The 19,081-nt window shown below is 47.6% G+C and overlaps 1 protein-coding gene across 1 annotated transcript; it reads left to right on the top strand.

Moving 5' to 3' along the window:
* The first annotated feature begins 243 nt into the window (after positions 1–243).
* Positions 244–13,563, top strand: LOC129711460 (C-X-C chemokine receptor type 3-like). The gene is made up of 2 exons (XM_055659075.1): positions 244–553; positions 12,199–13,563. The coding sequence occupies exons 1-2, from the start codon at positions 527–529 to the stop codon at positions 13,306–13,308; spliced, it is 1,137 nt and encodes a 378-aa protein (XP_055515050.1). The 5' UTR covers positions 244–526; the 3' UTR covers positions 13,309–13,563.
* The last annotated feature ends 5,518 nt before the right edge of the window (positions 13,564–19,081 follow it).

Here is a 19,081-nt window from a genome sequence, read left to right as displayed (position 1 = left end):
TGTGAACAAACCACTTGTGCCTTGAATCCAGGCAGCAAAATATTGATTCTGTTTGTTCAAGAGCTGGTTAAAACCTCCGTAACTTATTCCTGTCTCAGTTACGACAAAGACACAGACGTCCAGAATCTAATTTGTTCCACAGACACCGCCTAGCTTGCTGAGTATTTTCGTGCTTTTATTTCAGAATTCCAGCATCTGCAGTTTTTATTTTATTTTTATATAATGTGTTACTGTGAAGTGGTTGAGGTGCCCGGGTGAATTGCAAGGAAGAGGCAGTTAAGATGAACTTGGCTTTGGAAGACGACACACAAGAAGATAGCTGAAATAAAACACATCTGGTCAGCCAACCAACCACATCCTATTTACAGGGACATGTTATTCATTGTGCTATTGAAACCGTGCGAGGGATGTTTGTTTCCTGCTCTCGATCTTGTTGAGGGACACTTGCCAACTCTTTGGTGTCGTTGAAGAGAAAGAACATTAAGGTAGATCAGACAGTGGGACCAAGGACAACACTGGGATATCCATGGGCTGGACTGACTCATTCGACATGGTAAGTTTCTTCTCGCTGAGTAAGGTGCAGGCCTGCCGTTGACTCAGAGTGAGTCGTTTGTTCTTCTCCATGCTCGTCCGAGATGAAAATGAAACTTGTTGCTGGCCGGGGTTAGCCGATGATAGAGAGAAGGAACGGCCAAAAACCAGGGGTCAGTGTGGAGCGGGTATAACGGTGGCGCAGCGGTAGAGTTGCTGCCTCACAGCGCCAGAGACCCGGGTTCCATCCTGACTACGGGTGCTGTCTGTACGGAGTTTGTGCGTTCTCCTCGTGCATGAGCAGGCCATTCAGCTCGAAGGGCCGAATGGCCTACTCCTGCACCTATTGTCTATTGTCTAATCGACCCACGTGGGTTTTCTCCGGGTGCTCCGGTTTCCTCCCACACTCCAAAGACGTGCAGGTTTGGAGGGTAATTGGCCTTTGGTAACAAATTGTAGATTGTCCCTAGTGTGTGTAGGATAGTGTTAGTGTGTGGGGATCGCTGGCTGCGAGGACTCGGTGTTTCCGCGCTGTATCTCTAAACTAAACTAAACATTAATACTGGCACACAACACCCAAAAATACCGAGACAACGAGAATGTTTTGTACTACTGTTAAAGTAAACGGCAGATCAGACAGATTGTGTGGAGATTAAGGAATGGTTGATGCTTCAGGTCACAACATCCACCAACCCATGGCCTCCACAGACACTGCCCGACCACCTGAATTTATCCAAATTGTTTATTTTTGGTCACAGACTCCAGCACCTGTTGTCACTTCTGTCTCCCACAGTGGGAGGGCTGCAGACTCGCAGCGCCAGAGACCTGGGTTTGATCCTGACCTCCCGTGCTGTCTGTGTGGTGTCTGCGTGTTACTCCGGTTTCCTCCCACATCCCAAGGGACGTGCGTGTCTGTCGGCTAATTGGCCCCTCTGTAAATCGCCCCTAGTGTGGAGGTAGTGGATGTGAAAGTGGGAATAGCATAGACGTCTCGAACGGCTGATTGATGGACGGTGTGGACTCGGTGGGTAGAAGAGTCTGTATCTTTCCGTCAATCAATCAATAAATCAATCAATATTACTGGATTATTAGCGCAGGCAATATTGATTTAGGTTTACAAGAATGATCCCAGGAATGAGTGGGTTAACATATGATGAGCGTTTGATCGGCACTGGGCCTGTACTCGCTGGAGTTTAGAATAATGAGGGGGGACCTCATTGAAACTTACCGATCAGTGAAAGGCTTGGATAGAGTGGATGTTTCCACTAGTGGGAGAGTCTAGGACCAGAGGGCACAGCCTCAGAATTAAAGGACGTTCTTTTAGGAATTTTGTTTTACTCAGAGGGTGGTGAATCTGCGGAATTCTTTGCCACAGACGGCTGTGGAGGCCACAAGTCAATGGATATTGTTAAGGCAGAGATGGATAGATTCTTGATAGATTCTTTTCACACAGAGAGTGGTGAATCTCTGGAACTCTCTGCCACAGAGGGTAGTTGAGGCCAGTTCATTGGCTATATTTAAGAGGGAGTTAGATGTGGCCCTTGTGGCTAAGGGGATCAGGGGGTATGGAGAGAAGGCAGGTACGGGATACTGAGTTGGATGATCAGCCATGATCATATTGAATGGCGGTGCAGGCTCGAAGGGCCGAATGGCCTACTCCTGCACCTAATTTCTATGTTTCTATGTTTCTATGTTGATTAGTGCGGGTGTCAGGGGTTATGGGGAGAAGGCAGGAGAATGGGGTTAGGAGGGAGAGATAGATCGGCCATGATTGAATGGCGGAGTAGACTTGATGGGCCGAATGGACTATCACTTTTGACCTTATGACCTTATGATTACTTTGGTACGGAATCAGTGACCAGGTCGGCTGATTATTTTCATTTTCTGTGAAGCGTGCATTACGATTATTTGTGTGGTTTTATTATCTGTTTTATATCTGTGATCTGTGGCCACTGAGGGGGGGGAGGGGGGAGTGGAATGATTCGGGGGTGGGTGTGATGAGTCGTTTCTGACTTTGGAGTTGCAGTGAAATGAGTGACACGCACCTTACTGAATTCTGATGACTTCTGATTTTCTCTCGAGTGTGTGCGTTGGCTGACTGGTTTTCATATTTTACACAATGATCTACGATTATCACATTACGTGCGACTGATACTGACACATTGTGGGGAGATTTTCAGTTTCTTATTTACAGATGAATACTCGTTTAAAAGAAAAGACTTCGGCTTCACTGGAAATCAAAACCTGCGCCACTGTTAGAAACATAGAAACATAGAAACATAGACAATAGGTGCAGGAGTAGAGGCCATTCGGCCCTTCGAGCCTGCACCGCCATTCAATATGATCATGGCTGATCATCCAACTCAGTATCCCATCCCTGCCTTCTCTCCATACCCCCTGATCCCTTTAGCCACAAGGGCCACATCTAACTCCCTCTTAAATATAGCCAATGAACTGTGGCCTCAACTGGCCTCAAATAGGGCCGAAACCCAAAGGAAATAGGCAACGTTTCGGGTCGAAACCCGAAGGGTTTCGGGACGAAATGTTGCCTATTTCCTTCGCTCCATAGATGCTGCTGCACCCGCTGAGTTTTTGGCTGATCATCCAACTCAGTATCCCGTACCTGCCTTCTCTCCATACCCTCTGATCCCCTTAGCCACAAGGGCCACATCTAACTCCCTCTTAAATATAGCCAATGAACTGTGGCCTCAACTACCCTCTGTGGCAGAGAGTTCCAGAGATTCACCACTCTCTGTATGAAAAAAGTTCTTCTCATCTCGGTTTTAAAGGATTCCCCCCTTATCCTTAAGCTGTGACCCCTTGTCCTGGACTTCCCCAACATGGGGAACAATCTTCCTGCATCTAGCCTGTCCAACCCCTTAAGAATTTTGTAAGTTTCTATAAGATCCCATCTCAATCTCCTAAATTCTAGAGAGTATAAACCAAGTCTATCCAGTCTTTCTTCATAAGACAGTCCTGACATCCCAGGAATCAGTCTGGTGAACCGTCTCTGCACTCCCTCTATGGCAATAATGTCCTTCCTCAGATTTGGAGACCAAAACTGTACGCAATACTCCAGGTGTGGTCTCACCAAGACCCTGTACCCTGTTGTTTGACATTACGATAGATCCTAGTTCTCCACAGATGCTGCCAGACCGTCTTTAGTCAGCGGGTGGAATTCACTGCCTCAGGCTGCCAAGAGAGGATTAAGACTGTACTTAGACCTTATTTAACACGGTGGGTGCCAGAGACACAGTGACTGCTTGAGTACTGCCTAGGTGAAGTCTGCTGTAGTACATATGTCAAAGATCAACATAGAAATTATATCAAATCTCTGCAGATTCCTGCAGCGTGCTAGCTAAATACATGGGCAACAGCTCCTGTGAAGGTTTCCATGTTTAAAAATCAGCAACCCTTTGCATCGAAGATGGTTGAGTGTTAAATGAAGTTGTGCGGAGGAAGGAACTGCAGATGCTGGTTTAAACCGAAAAGACACACACAAAATGCTGGAGTCACTCAGCGGGTGCAGCAGCATCTGTGGAGAACATGGATAGGTGACGTTTCACAGAGTGCTGGAGCAACTCAGCGGGTCAGGCAGCATCTGTGGAGAACATGGATAGGTGACGTTTCACAGAGTGCTGGAGTAACTCAGCGGGTCAGGCAGCATCTGTGGAGAACATGGATAGGTGACATTTCACAGAGTGCTGGAGTAACTCAGCGGGTGCAGCAGCATCTATGGAGCTAAGGAAATAGGTAACGTTTCGGGCCGAAACCCTTCCGGGTTTCGGCCTGAAACGTTGCCTATTTCCAGAAGGGTTTCGGCCTGAAACGTTGCCTATTTCCTTAGCTCCATAGATGCTGCTGCACCATAACTCAGCGGGTCAGGCAGCATCTGTGGAGAACATGGATAGGTGACGTTTCAGTCTGTTTTTTATGTGCAAGGCTGAGATAGACTGAGTGGAGGTGTTCAGCAAAACGATCGCCCAGTTTGTAGAACAGTTTTCAGATAGCTGATCACACACACACACACACACACACACACACACACACACACACACACAAAAACATATACACACACACACACACACACACACACAGAAAAGTCTCCATTCATCCCTTCATGGCTGTGTCAGGTCCTATTAATGATCTGGATGAGTGAATTGAAGGCAATATCTCCAAGTTTGCGGATGACACTAAGCTGGGAGGCAGTGTTAGCTGTGAGGAGGATGCTAGGAGACTGCAAGGTGACTTGGATAGGCTGGGTGAGTGGGCAAATGTTTGGCAGATGCAGTATAATGTGGATAAATGTGAGGTTATCCATTTTGGTGGCAAAAATGGGAAAGCAGACTATTATCTAAATGGTGGCCGATTGGGAAAGGGGGAGATGCAGCGAGACCTGGGTGTCATGGTACACCAGTCATTGAAGGTAGGCATGCAGGTGCAGCAGGCAGTAAAGAAAGCGAATGGTATGTTAGCTTTCATAGCAAAAGGATTTGAGTATAGGAGCAGGGAGGTTCTACTGCAGTTGTACAAGGTCTTGGTGAGACAACACCTGGAGTATTGCGTACAGTTTTGGTCTCCAAATCTGAGGAAGGACATTATTGCCATAGAGGGAGTGCAGAGACGGTTCACCAGACTGATTCCTGGGATGTCAGGACTGTCTTATGAAGAAAGACTGGATAGACTTGGTTTATACTCTCTAGAATTTAGGAGATTGAGAGGGGATCTTATAGAAACTTACAAAATTTCTTAAGGGGTTGGACAGGCTAGATGCAGGAAGATTGTTCCCCAATGTTGGGGAAGTCCAGGACAAGGGGTCACAGCTTAAGGATAAGGGGGAAATCCTTTAAAACCAAGATGAGTAGAACTTTTTTCACACAGAGAGTGGTGAATCTCTGGAACTCTCTGCCACAGAGGGTAGTCGACGCCAGTTCATTGGCTATATTTAAGAGGGAGTTAGATGTGGCCCTTGTGGCTAAGGGGATCAGAGGGTATGGAGAGAAGGCAGGTACGGGATACTGAGTTGGATGATCAGCCAAAAACTCAGCGGGTGCAGCAGCATCTATGGAGCGAAGGAAATAGGCAACGTTTCGGGTCGAAACCCTTTGGGTTTCGACCCGAAACGTTGCCTATTTCCTTTGGGTTTCGGCCCCATTTGAAGCCAGTTGAGGCCACAGTTCATTGGCTATATTTAAGAGGGAGTTAGATGTGGCCCTTGTGGCTAAAGGGATCAGGGGGTATGGAGAGAAGGCAGGTACAGGATACTGAGTTGGAGGATCAGCCATGATCATATTGAATGGCGGTGCAGGCTCGAAGGGCCGAATGGCCTCTACTCCTGCACCTAATTTCTATGTTTCTATGATTCTATTAGTGCTATATTAAACCAAATAAACCTTTGTTCAACAAACCTGCCGAAGGTTAAATGTGTCTTCAAAAACATCTTGCTTACAAAGCCAGCCGACAGCTGCATGATCTACCTGCCACCTTCACCACAGGGAAGCAGTCATTTTATTTTCAGGCACTTCTTCCTTTTTTAGTTTCTGGTCAGTACTAAGTTTGGTGCCCAGATGATTGTGTACGTTTCCTGTCGAGGACTTTGCAAACATCAAGGGGCGGTGGATCAATGAGCAGAAGACGCATGGCTTTAGGAAGCATGGAGAGACTCAGGAACGAGGGAATGCAGGAGGCTATGCTATTGCTTGGCCACTACAGGGGCAATAACAGCCTCCTGGTGGGTCCGATAGACATACAGCCACGAGACGGCACTGTGGCGCATCTTGCAGAAGAAACATAGAAACATAGAAATTAGGTGCAGGAGTAGAGGCCATTCGGTCCTTCGAGCCTGCACCGCCATTCAATATGATCATGGCTGATCATCCAACTCAGTATCCGGTACCTGCCTTCTCTTCATACCCCCTGATCCCTTTAGCCACAAGGGCCACATCTAACTCCCTCTTAAATATAGCCAATGAACTGTGGCCTCAACTGACCTCAAATAGGGCCGAATCCCAAAGGAAACAGGCAACGTTTCGGGTCGAAACCCAAAGGGTTTCGGGACGAAACGTTGCCTATTTCCTTCGCTCCATAGGTGCTGCTGCACCCGCTGAGTTTTTGGCTGATCATCCAACTCAGTATCCCGTACCTGCCTTCTCTCCATACCCCCTGATCCCTTTAGCCACAAGGGCCACATCTAACTCCCTCTTAAATATAGCCAATGAACTGGCATTGACTACCCTCTGTGGCAGAGAGTTCCAGAGATTCACCACTCTCTGCGTGAAAAAAGTTTTTCTCATCTTGGTTTTAAAAGATTTCCCCCTTATCCTTAAGCTGTGACCCCTTGTCCTGGACTTCCCCAACATCGGGAACAATCTTCCTGCATCTAGCCTGTCCAACCCCTTAAGAAATTTGTAAGTTTCTATAAGATCCCCTCTCAATCTCCTAAATTCTAGAGAGTATAAACCAAGTCTATCCAGTCTTTCTTCATAAGACAGTCCTGACATCCCAGGAATCAGTCTGGTGAACCTTCTCTGCACTCCCTCTATGGCAATAATGTCCTTCCTCAGATTTGGAGACCAAAACTGTACGCAATACTCCAGGTGTGGTCTCACCAAGACCCTGTACAACTGCAGTAGAACCTCCCTGCTCCTATACTCAAATCTTTTGCAATGGAAGCTAACATACCATTCGCTTTCTTTACTGCCTGCTGCACCTGCATGCCTGCTTTGGAAGGTCGACCCAGGTTCGCTGTCTGTGTGGAGTTTGCACGTTCTCCCTGTTCCTTCCTTGGGTTTCCTCCGGGTGCTCCGTTTCCCGCTAATTCCCAAAGACGTGTAGGTTTTAGTGGGTTGATTCAGAATCAAGACAACCGCTGTGTGGCAAAGAGTTTGGTCTGCTTTTACAATAGGCTTGCCTTATACTGAAGATGAGTCTCAGCTCGATATTATCCTGATCTACAGAGATGTTGTCTGGTGCACTGAGATACTCCAGCGTTTTGTGTCGACGTGTGTTGATATCCTGGGACACTGATAACACGGGACATGCGTGGTTGGAGCTGGTCAGAGGGCTCACATTGTCCAGGTGTTACACTTCAGGTACAAAGAGGCAGCATTGTGTAAAGTGTGAACTCATGGGGGCCACTGCTGGTTTAGTGTAGAGATACAGCGCGGAAACAGGCCCTTCGGCCCCCCGAGTCCGCACTGTCCAGCGATCCCCGCACACTAACACTATCCTACACAGATTAAAACCGCGATGAGAAGAACTTTTTTCACACAGAGAGTGGTGAAACTCTGGAGCTCTCTGCCGCAGAGGGTAGTCGAGGCCACAGTTCATTGGCTATATTTAAGAGGGAGTTAGATGTGGCCCTTGTGGCTAAGGGGATCAGGGGGTATGGAGAGAAGGCAGGTACGGGATACTGAGTTGGATGATCAGCCATGATCATATTGAATGGCGGTGCAGGCTCGAAGGGCCGAATGGCCTACTCCTGCACCTAATTTCTATGTTTCTATGAGGGACAGTTTACATTTCTATACCAAGTAAATTAACCTACAAGCCTCTACGTCTTTGGAGTGTGGGAGGAGACGGGAGAAAGCCCACCCGGTCACGAGGAGAACCTGCAAACGCCGTACAGACAGCACCCGTATTCCACACCTGTATTTAACCGCCACCGCCAACCACTCCTCGCTCAACCACCCACCTCACCTCCGTGGTTTCAACACCTTCGCTCTTGCAAGTAGATAGATGGCCTTTGCACCTGTCCTCCAGGTGTGGTCTCAACCTGCTTGGGGTGATATAACACCAGGTAGACGAAAGTGCTGGAGAAACTCAGCGGGTGCAGCAGCATCTAGGTGGAGCGAAGGAAATAGGCAACGTTTCGGGACGAAACCCGGAAGGGTTTCGGCCCGAAACGTTGCCTATTTCCTATAGTGGAGATTGTTCAACTCTTTGCATGGAGCGAAGGAAATGGGCAAACGTTGCCTATTTCCTTCGCTCCATAGATGCTGCCGCACCTGCTGAGTTCCTCCAGCACTTTTGTCTACCTTCCATTCTCCAGCATCTGCAGTTCCTTCTGAAAGACGTGATGCAATGCCAGCTGATAGCTGTCTCACAGAACAGTAGAACCCAGGGTTCTGTTCAAGAATCTAAATACAGGCCATCTCCAGCGTTAGGAGGCCCAGCAAAAGATGCACTTTCTAAACTCTTAAGGATGGGGAAGATCTCTGCCTCTAACCCTCATCCTGGGAAAGTCCTTGAATATTTATCTGGCTGATTTCAAAATGCCGTGGCCAAAAGCATTGTGGAGGAAATGGGATCCTTGGGATCATGTGGTCCTGTAAAGCAACTTTAAAAATAATCTTTATCCTTGAACAGACAACTTTAAAAGTACTAAAAAGTAGTTGAGGCCACACAGTTAATTGGCTATATTTAAGAGGGAGTTAGATGTGGCCCTTGTGGCTAAAGGGATCAGGGGGTATGGAGAGAAGGCAGGTACGGGATACGGAGTTGGATGATCAGCCATGATCATATCGAATGGCGGTGCAGGCTTGAAGGGCCGAATGGCCTCTACCCCTGCACCTATTTTCTATATTTTTATGTTTCTAAGAGAGACAAACAAAATGCTGGAGTAACTAAGGTACACAAAAAGGGATCAGGGGGTAGGGAGAGAAGGCAGGTACGGGATACTGAGTTGGGTGATCAGCCAAAAACTCAGCGGGTGCAGCAGCATCTATGGAGTGAAGGAAATAGGCAACGTTTCGTCCCGAAACCCTTCGGGTTTCGACCCGAAACGTTGCCTATTTCCTTTGGGTTTCGGCCCTATTTGAGGCCAGTTGAGGCCAGTTCATTGTCTCTATTTAAGAGGGAGTTAGATGTGGCCCTTGTGGCTAAAGGGATCAAGGGGTATGGAGAGAAGGCAGGTACAGGATACTGAGTTGGATGATCAGCCATGATCATATTGAATGGCGGTGCAGGCTCGAAGGGCCGAATGACCTACTCCTGCACCTATTTTCTATGAATATATGTACTGTGGCTTCTCATAACATGCTGTGGTCTTTTGGTTTAGTGAGAGCTGACTGTCACTATGCAGTTGGTCCATCTACACATGAGAATTAAACCAAGCAGATATCTTAGAAACATAGACAATAGGTGCAGAAGGAGGCCATTCAGCCCTTCGAGCCATTCATTCTGATCATATTGTGCAGGAAGGAACTGCAGATGCTGGAGTAACTCAGCGGGACAGGCAGCACCTCTGGATAGTAGGTTTCGGGGCGAGACCTTTCTTCTGAATAACGTCACCCAATCCTTCTGCCCTGAGACGCTGCCTGTCCCGCTGAGTTACTCCAGCATTTTGTGTCTACCTCCACCGAGCAAGCTCAGTAGGAATACCACGTTAGTGCAGGGTGTCACTGGTGAGCAAACCTACAGATGACATTGTGGAGTTTCACCTGTTGTTCCTACATGATGGGAGAGAATGAATCGAAGTTGGAGATGGCAGGATGTACCTCAGTCAATAGTTGTTTGCGACAGAAGAAATCGGCGCAGATTGTAATTCGCCCCAAAACCACAAATATTTCCTTTAGTTGACAAGTTGTTTTTAACTGAGTTGCAAAAGCGTGAAAACCACTAGTCTGGGCAGAAGAGAGAGGATTGGATGACTTTATTTACACCTGAAAACACCGCTGTTGCTAGAATCTGTCCATTCTCTAATAACTTTCATCCGAAGCCGCCATTTCAATAAGCATTTGGGTTCTCTGCAGTTCATAAGAATTCTTATCAAGTGGGCTGTGTGAATGGTCTGGATTTTAACTCCAAGTTGAATACGCACTCGAGGAACAGGTGCAGCGGTAGAGTTGCTGCCTCACAGCGCCAGCGACCTGGGTTCAATCCTGACTATGGGTGCTGTCTGTACGGAGTTTGCACGTTCTCCCCGTGACTGCGTGGGTTTTCTCCGAGATCTTGGGATTTCCTGGCTTAATTGTTCCCGATGTTGGGGAAGTCCAGGACAAGGGGTCACAGCTTAAGGATAAGGGGGAAATCCTTTAAAACCGAGATGAGAAGAACTTTTTTCACACAGAGAGTGGTGAATCTCTGGAACTCTCTGCCACAGAGGGTAGTTGAGGCCAGTTCATTGGCTATATTTAAGAGGGAGTTAGATGTGGCCCTTGTGGCTAAAGGGATCAGAGGGTATGGAGAGAAGGCAGGTACGGGATACTGAGTTGGATGATCAGCCATGATCATATTGAATGGCGGTGCAGGCTCGAAGGGCTGAATGGCCTACTCCTGCACCTAATTTCTATGTTTCTATGTTTCTAATTGACTTGGTATAAATGCAAATTGTCCTTAGTGTGTGTAGGACAGTGTTAGTGTTTGGGGATCGCTGGTCGGCACGGACTAGGTGGGCTGAAGGGCCTCTTTTTGTCAGCTAAAATCGACAGGGGAAATATCAAATCACTCATTACATTCCTCCCACCAGTCCAAGTAGCAATGAAGCAGAGCATCATTTTCATTCTTATTTCATATTTCGATCATTCTTGCCACAGAGGGAGTACAGAGAAGGTTCACCAGACTGATTCCTGGGATGTCAGGACTTTCATATGAAGAAAGACTGGATAGACTCGGCTTGTACTCGCTAGAATTTAGAAGATTGAGGGGGGATCTTATAGAAACTTACAAAATTCTTAAGGGGTTGGACAGGCTAGATGCAGGAAGATTATTCCCGATGTTGGGGAAGTCCAGGACAAGGGGTCACACAGTTTGAGGACAAGGGGGAAATCTTTTAGGACTGAGATGAGAAAAACTTTTTTCACACAGAGAGTGATGAATCTGTGGAACTCTCTGCAACAGACAGTAGTTGAGGCCACAGTTCATTGGCTATATTTAAGAGGGAGTTAGATGTGGCCCTTGTGGCTAAAGGGATCAGGGGGTATGGAGAGAAGGCAGGTACAGGATACCGAGTTGGATGATCAGCCATGATCATATTGAATGGCGGTGCAGGTTCGAAGGGCCGAATGGCCTACTACTGCACCTATTTTCTATGTTTCTATGTTCCACTGAAAAGGTCAGCTCTCTCCTCATATCTCTCCTCCTGGTAATATTCTGTTTAAGAAGGAACTGCAGATGCTGGAAAATCGAAGGTAGACAAAAGTGCTGGAGAAACTCAGCGGGTGCAGCAGCATCTGTGTGGAGCAAAGGAAATAGGCAACGTTTCCTTCGCTCCATGCAAAGAGTTGAACAATCTCCACTATAGGAAATAGGTAACGTTTCGGGCCGAAACCCGGAAGGGTTTCGGCCCGAAACGTTGCCTATTTCCTTCGCTCCACATAGATGTTGCTGCACCCGCTGAGTTCCTCCAGCATTTTTGTCTACCTTCGATTTTTCCAGCATCTGCAGTTCCTTCTTAAACAGAATCACGGGTTTCGGCCCGAAACGTTGCCTATTTCCTTTGGGTTTCGGCCCTATTTCCTATAGAATATTCATATTGAATGGCGGTGCAGGCTCGAAGGGCCGAATGGCCTACTCTTACACCTATTTTTCTATGTTTCTATGTTTCGAAGAAGGAACTGCAGATGCTGGAAAATCGAAGGTAGACAAAAATGCTGGAGAAACTCAGCGGGTGCAGCAGCATCTATGGTTGTCGATTCTTTTATTAACCTTGTTGATTCTTTCTTTCAGGGATTTACCATGGATAATTTTGATTGGATTGACAATATGAGTTTTAATTACAATGAGAGTCTGTATGGCCAGGACAATGGCCTGGACGATGACACCTATATTGATGACACCTGCGAAACGTACAGCACAGAACCGTTTAAGAAAGTCTTTCTTCCTGCGTTTTATTCCACCATCTTTGCCGCGGGGATCCTGGGGAACGCGATGACCATCGCCGTTTTCCTGAGGAACAGGCAGACCATGGCCATGACCGACACCTTAATCCTCCACTTGTCAATCGCCGACATCCTGCTGGCTCTCACCCTTCCCTTCTGGGCCGTGGAAGCGGTGAAAGGCTGGATTTTTGAGGCGTTCGCTTGCAAAATCTTCGGGGCCATGCTGAACATCAACTTCAACAGCGGCATTTTCCTGCTGAGCGGCATCAGCGTCCAGCGTTACCTCTCCATCGTCCACGCCGTCCAAATGTACAACAAACCCAGGTCCATGGTGGTCCACGTCTGCTGCCTTGTGGTCTGGGTCTTCTGCCATATCTTGGCCATCCCCGATTTCATCTTCCTGGAGAAGTACCAGCTGAACGGCACGTGGCAATGTCAATATAAATTTGATCGTGAAACTGGCAAGAATTGGATAGTGGGCTTGCGTTGCCTGCATCAAGTGATCACTTTCCTTATCCCTCTGTCAGTCATTCTCTACTGCTACTTCATGATCATCATAACTCTGCGAGGGTCCCATAACGTGCAGAGGAACAAGGAGGTCCGGGCCATGAAGGTCATTGTCATAGTTGTTGCTGCTTTCCTGTTCTGCTGGGTCCCGTACAATGTGGTCATCTTCATTGACACGTTGCAGAGGATGGGCTTCCTCGCTCCGGGCTGTGCCCTGGGGTCCAGCTTGGACATTGCAATTTGGGTCACATCCAGCCTGGGCTACTTCCACTGTTGCCTCAACCCCTTCCTGTATGCCTTCGTCGGTGTCAAGTTCAGGAGGAACTTGCTGCAAATCTTCCACGACATTGGCTGCATCACCCACAAGACAGTGAAGAAATACGCCCGGACCACCAACAGGGAGACCACCTCTCAGTGTCACTCAGGAGATACGACCAACTCCGGTTTCTAAGGCGAATAAAACGGATCCAAACTCACTGAAGTATATTTCAATAATTCCACGCCCACTTTGAATCGAACGTTGGTGAATTCACATCCACCACTGGAAAGCTGAACAGGCAATCCTGCCTTACATTGTAGTGTAATTTGACTAATATACTTAACTTTTAATTCATTGGCCTTCAAATGCTCTCATAGACACAAGTGGCAGATCCTTAAATCCAATGAACTAGTCAAGTCTAATGTGGCTCCCGAGCTTCACCCCTCGTCCAGCGAATGGCCACAGCTGCAAGTTGTTGGTCAACTTGTTCTATTTGATCATATTTGATTGTGCATGTCCGGTTGATTGCATTCGTCAAAACAGGGCGGACCATGTGAAAGTTGCAACCTCCCACCCTCTACACCCATGGCTGGAACGCAAGGATTGAAACTAGATTTTGCTTGTGAGCTATTTCACAGCCCATTGAGGAAACTTAAGGACAAATTGTAAATCCAGTCAATAGACAATAGATGCAGAAGTAGAGGCCATTCGGCCCTTTGAGCCAGCACCGCCATTCAATGTGATCATGGCTGATCATCCCCAATCAGTACCCCGTTCCTGCCATCTCCCCATCTCCCCTGACTCAGCTATTTTAAAGAGCCCTATCTAGCTCTCTCGTGAAAGCATTCAGAGAACCGGCCTCCATTCAGAGAATTCCACAGACTCACCACTCTCTGTGAGAAAAAGTGTTTCCTCATCTCCGTTCTAAATGGCTCACTCCTTATTCTAAAACCGTGGCCCCTGTGGCCCTTCGGCAGCAAGCCACAATCATACATGTTTAGAAACTGACAGATATAAAATTGCAGGAATCGTAAAACATAGAACAGTACAACACAGGAACAGGCCCTCCAGCCCACAATGTTTGTGCCAAACAAGATGACACGTTAAACTGATCTCATCTGCCTGCCATGCTCCATATCCCTCTATTCCCTACACATCCACGTGCCTGTCTAACAGCATGTTAAATGCCACTATCATATCTACCTCCACCACCACCCCAGGCAGCCCGTTCCAGGCACCCACCACCCTCTGTGTAAAATCTTGCCCCACACATCTCCATTAACCTTTCACCCTGACCTCATAGCATTGCCCGCTAGTGTTGGACATGTCCACCCCGAGATAAAGATTCTGACTGTCTACCCTATCTGTGCCTCTCATAATTCTACAAGCTTCTCTCAAGTCTCTCAACCTTGACCTCCCGATCCATGGATCCACTATGCCATATAACCATATAACCGTATAACAATTACAGCACGGAAACAGGCCATCTCGGCCCTACAAGTCCGTGCCGAACAACTTTTTTCCCCCTTAGTCCCACCTGCCTGCACTCATACCATAACCCTCCATTCCCTTCTCATCCATATGCCTATCCAATTTATTTTTAAATGATACCAACGAACCTGCCTCCACCACTTCCACTGGAAGCTCATTCCACACCGCCACCACTCTCTGAGTAAAGAAGTTCCCCCTCATGTTACCCCTAAACTTCTGTCCCTTAATTCTGAAGTCATGTCCTCTTGTTTGAATCTTCCCTATTCTCAAAGGGAAAAGCTTGTCCACATCAACTCTGTCTATCCCTCTCATCATTTTAAAGACCTCTATCAAGTCCCCCCTTAACCTTCTGTGCTCCAGAGAATAAAGACCTAACTTATTCAACCTATCTCTGTAACTTAGTTGTTGAAACCCAGGCAACATTCTAGTAAATGCCAATAATTTTCTGATAGGCTCTTCCAGTGGGGTGAGGCGGAAGACCAAGTTTGCATATTTCAAAGATGGATCTCAAAATCACCTTATAAATCACCTCGAGTTCATGTAATAGGCCATTCGGCCCATCAAGTCTACACCGCCATTCAATGATCTATCTCCCCCTCCTAACCCCACTCTCCTGCCTTCTCCCCACAACCCCCGACACCCAAACTAATCAAGAATTCGTCTATCTCTGCCTTAAAAATATCCATTGACTTGTGGCCTCCGCAGCCGTCTGTGGCAAAGAATTCCCACAGATTCACCACCCGCAACAGCGAATGTCCATGGAGATATCAGAGTTCTGATACCAGGAGACAAATCATAAAATAACATTAAAAGCCTGGCCAAATAAACCCATTATAAATAATGGCAAGGATAACTATTTTTTGTAGTTCATTATGAAGATTAAAATGTGTAAGAGGGAGATGCTGGATTTCACCGAAGATAGATATGTTGGAAGAAGGGTCTCGACCCGAAACGTCACCCTTCCTTCTCCCCAGAAATGCTGCCTGACCCGCTGAGTTACCCCAGCATTTTTGCGTCCATCTAAAAGGGAACCCTTGTTTGGCACCGTATATTCAGACCAAAGACGGCGTCAGACTAGGGAAGAATTGTCGGTAGACTAAAGTGCTGGAGTAACTCAGCGGGTGCAGCAGCATCCACGGAGCGAAGGAAATAGGCAACGTTTCGGGACGAAACCCTTCCGGGTTTCGACCCGAAACGTTGCCTATTTCCTTTGGGTTTCAGCCCGAAACGTTGCCTATTTCCTTCGCTCCACATAGATGCTGCTGCACCCGCTGAGTTTCTCCAGCACTTTAGTCTACCTTCGATTTTCCAGCACCTGCAGTTCCTTCTTAAACAAGAACGAACAGTCGGTGGTTCAGGCTGAGACTGAAGCGATTGGAATCTCACTCACTCAGTTTCAATCAGGTTGGAGGGGGCGCAGATCTGCTGACACGCACACACACACGCACACACACGCACACACACACACGCACACGCACACACACACACGCACACGCACACACACACACACACCACAAAGCCATAACGTGTGGTCCACAGTAAGGCCATGATTTGCCGATCTTCAATTAGCAAAACCAAATCGCAGCTTCATTTGATTCTTGCTTCAGCTTTTGCAATGAAATAGACCGTGTGGAGAATTCTTGAGACATTATTTTTTAAATGACGAACTTTAAAATCAAGTTATTATTTTGCTTAGACCAAAGAGGACAAGGCGAGGTGGCGATACACATATTGAACTCAGCTACTGCTCTGCTGTTTCTGAAATTCTGAAACCAATTATTGTATTTCTTGTGAAATAATCTGAGAACCAAGTCATTGTTGTGTAAGGCAAATAAAGCATTATTAAAGGTACAAACTTAATTGTGTTCATTTAAAAAAAATCTAAGTTTACAACAGGATCTAGATCAGTTCGGACGGTGGATCAAGGAATGATAAATGGAGTGGCGCAGAGATGGAGTTGCTGCCTTACAGCGCCAGAGACCCGGGTTCGATCCTGACCATGGGTGCTGTCTGCACAGACTTTGTACCTTCTCCCCGCGACTGGGTGTGGGTTTTCTCCGGGTGAAACATGGAAACATAGGTGTAAGGCAGCAACTCTACCGCTGTGCCACCGTGACCTCCCTACAGACTGCGCCCGTAGTCAGGATTGAACCTGGGGCCATGGCGCTGTGAGGCAGCAACTCTACCGCTACTGCAGACATTAGGGAGGAGGCTTTGGATTCAGGTAGTACCACGACTCTAGGCTGCCCAATTAGTTTTAGAAATACAGCGTGAAAACAGGCCCTGTGCCCCACCGAGTCCACGCTGACCAGTGGTCACCCTGTACACCAGCATTATCCAATACATTAGGGGCCATCTGCAATTTCACCAAAGCAAATTAACGTTTTCAAAGCCAATTGAGTTGAAGTCGATTTGTTCTAGACTGCATTAGATGTAGACACCTCCCAGCCGGCCACGGAGAGTCCACAACTGGCCCCTGGGCTGTGGAAGCTGCGGCTGGGGCTGACGTTGGGGCCACGGAGGCGTCCGGAGAAGGCTAGGCGGCGATAGTGGACGGGACGATGGACATGGAAGTGACCACGCCGCTGCCGAGGGAAGGAGCAAAGGAGGACCCGGGGTGAGGGAGAGAGGGGGGCCATCGTGAGGGGGGGGGGGGGGGGGGGGGGGGGGGGAGAACAAAGAAGGATCTGGTGCAGGGGAACCTTGTAACTTTGTAAATGCCCCCTAAGTGGCCACTATTTGCATACCTTGGGTGTCCAGGCAAAGAATTTCACTGTGACATTAAAATATTCATTCACACATTCATGTAACTTAATAGCTCTGCTGCATTGGTGCAGGACAGACTGGGGCAATTGAATGAATTAATACGTTTATTGGCCAAGTATTCACATACAAGGAATTTGCCTTGGTGCTCCGCCCGCAAGTGACAACGACATACAGTGACAGTTAGGAATGACACATAAAACATGAACAATAAAACATTATCGATTAAACATGTGAATTAAATAAAATACCTGGGCAAAAGGAGGCTACAGATATTTGGTTATTTAGTAGAGCTACTAATCGTGTGAAGAAGCTGATTGTTAAGGCTTCCTCGCTGGGCTGTAACTAGGGGAGCAGACCATCCACTGAAAGACATGCGGTGGAGTTAGATTCAGCCCGCTGTTGTTCACCGCTGGTTTCTAGCCCAGTTAGCAAGTTCTGTGACTTTTGCGTTATTCTTAAAACCTTTTTTCAGCTTTTAGGCAATTTGCTTTAAAGCATCGAGAAGATTAGATTAGATGAGATAAAATTAGATTAGATTGTAGTTTTACGCACCATGATGCAAAGGGATTCCTTATTCGCATGCAGCTCAGAGAGTAAACAAAATACACAGAGAGAGAGACAGAGAGAGAGAGAGAGGGGCAGAGAGAGGGACAGAGAGAGGGGCAGAGAGGGAGGCAGAGAGGGAGAGACAGAGAGAGGGACACAGAGAGGGACACAGAGAGGGACACAGAGAGGGACACAGAGAGGGAGACAGAGAGGGAGACAGAGAGGGAGACAGAGAGGGAGACAGAGAGGGAGACAGAGAGGGAGACAGAGAGGGAGACAGAGAGGGAGACAGAGAGGGAGACAGAGAGGGAGACAGAGAGGGAGACAGAGAGGGAGACAGAGAGAGGAGAGAGGCAGAGAGAGGCAGAGAGAGACAGAGAGAGACAGAGAGAGAGAGAGAGACAGAGAGAGACAGAGAGAGACAGAGAGAGACAGAGAGAGGGACACAGAGAGGGACACAGAGAGGGACACAGAGAGGGACACAGAGAGGGACACAGAGAGGGACACAGAGAGGGACACAGAGAGGGACACAGAGAGGGACACAGAGAGGGACACAGAGAGGGACACAGAGAGGGGCAGAGAGGGGCAGAGAGGGGCAGAGAGGGGCAGAGAGGGGCAGAGAGGGGCAGGGAGGGGCAGGGAGAGGCAGAGAGACAGACACAAGGTGCTGTAGTAACTCAGCGATGCAGCCAGCATCTCTGGACAGATGGAATGGGTGACGTTTCAGGTCGAGACCCTTCTGAAGAACAGTGTGATGAATGTATCCTACACTAAAGAACAAATAAACAGCTACCATACTGTTGACACAAGGAACTGCAGATGCTGAAATCCTTAGTGAAGCACAGAGTGCTGGAGTAACTCAGCAGGTCATGTTAAAACTCAAAACGCTGGAGTCTGAAGAAGGTTCTGTCATCTGTCTATTGCCTGCACAGATGCTGCCTGGCCTGTTGAGTTACTCCAGCACTCGGTGCTGCAATCTTACAACGGAGTCACAGTCAGAACAAGGAGGATTGAAGGGCAAGTTTGCAAACAAATAATTGACAAATTCAAAAAGCACTCGGGTAGTAAAAGTGGGATATTTCAATGGCCGTTATATTAACTGGGACTTAATCAGTGCAAAAGTATAGGAGGCATATAAACCCTTGATTGGAATGAGGGGGAA

The sequence above is a fragment of the Leucoraja erinacea genome, chromosome 30 (assembly GCF_028641065.1).
Source record: "Leucoraja erinacea ecotype New England chromosome 30, Leri_hhj_1, whole genome shotgun sequence".
Taxonomy (NCBI): Eukaryota; Metazoa; Chordata; class Chondrichthyes; order Rajiformes; family Rajidae; genus Leucoraja; species Leucoraja erinaceus.
Note: the sequence above shows the minus strand (reverse complement) of the source record. Positions and strands in the feature narration are given on the sequence as shown.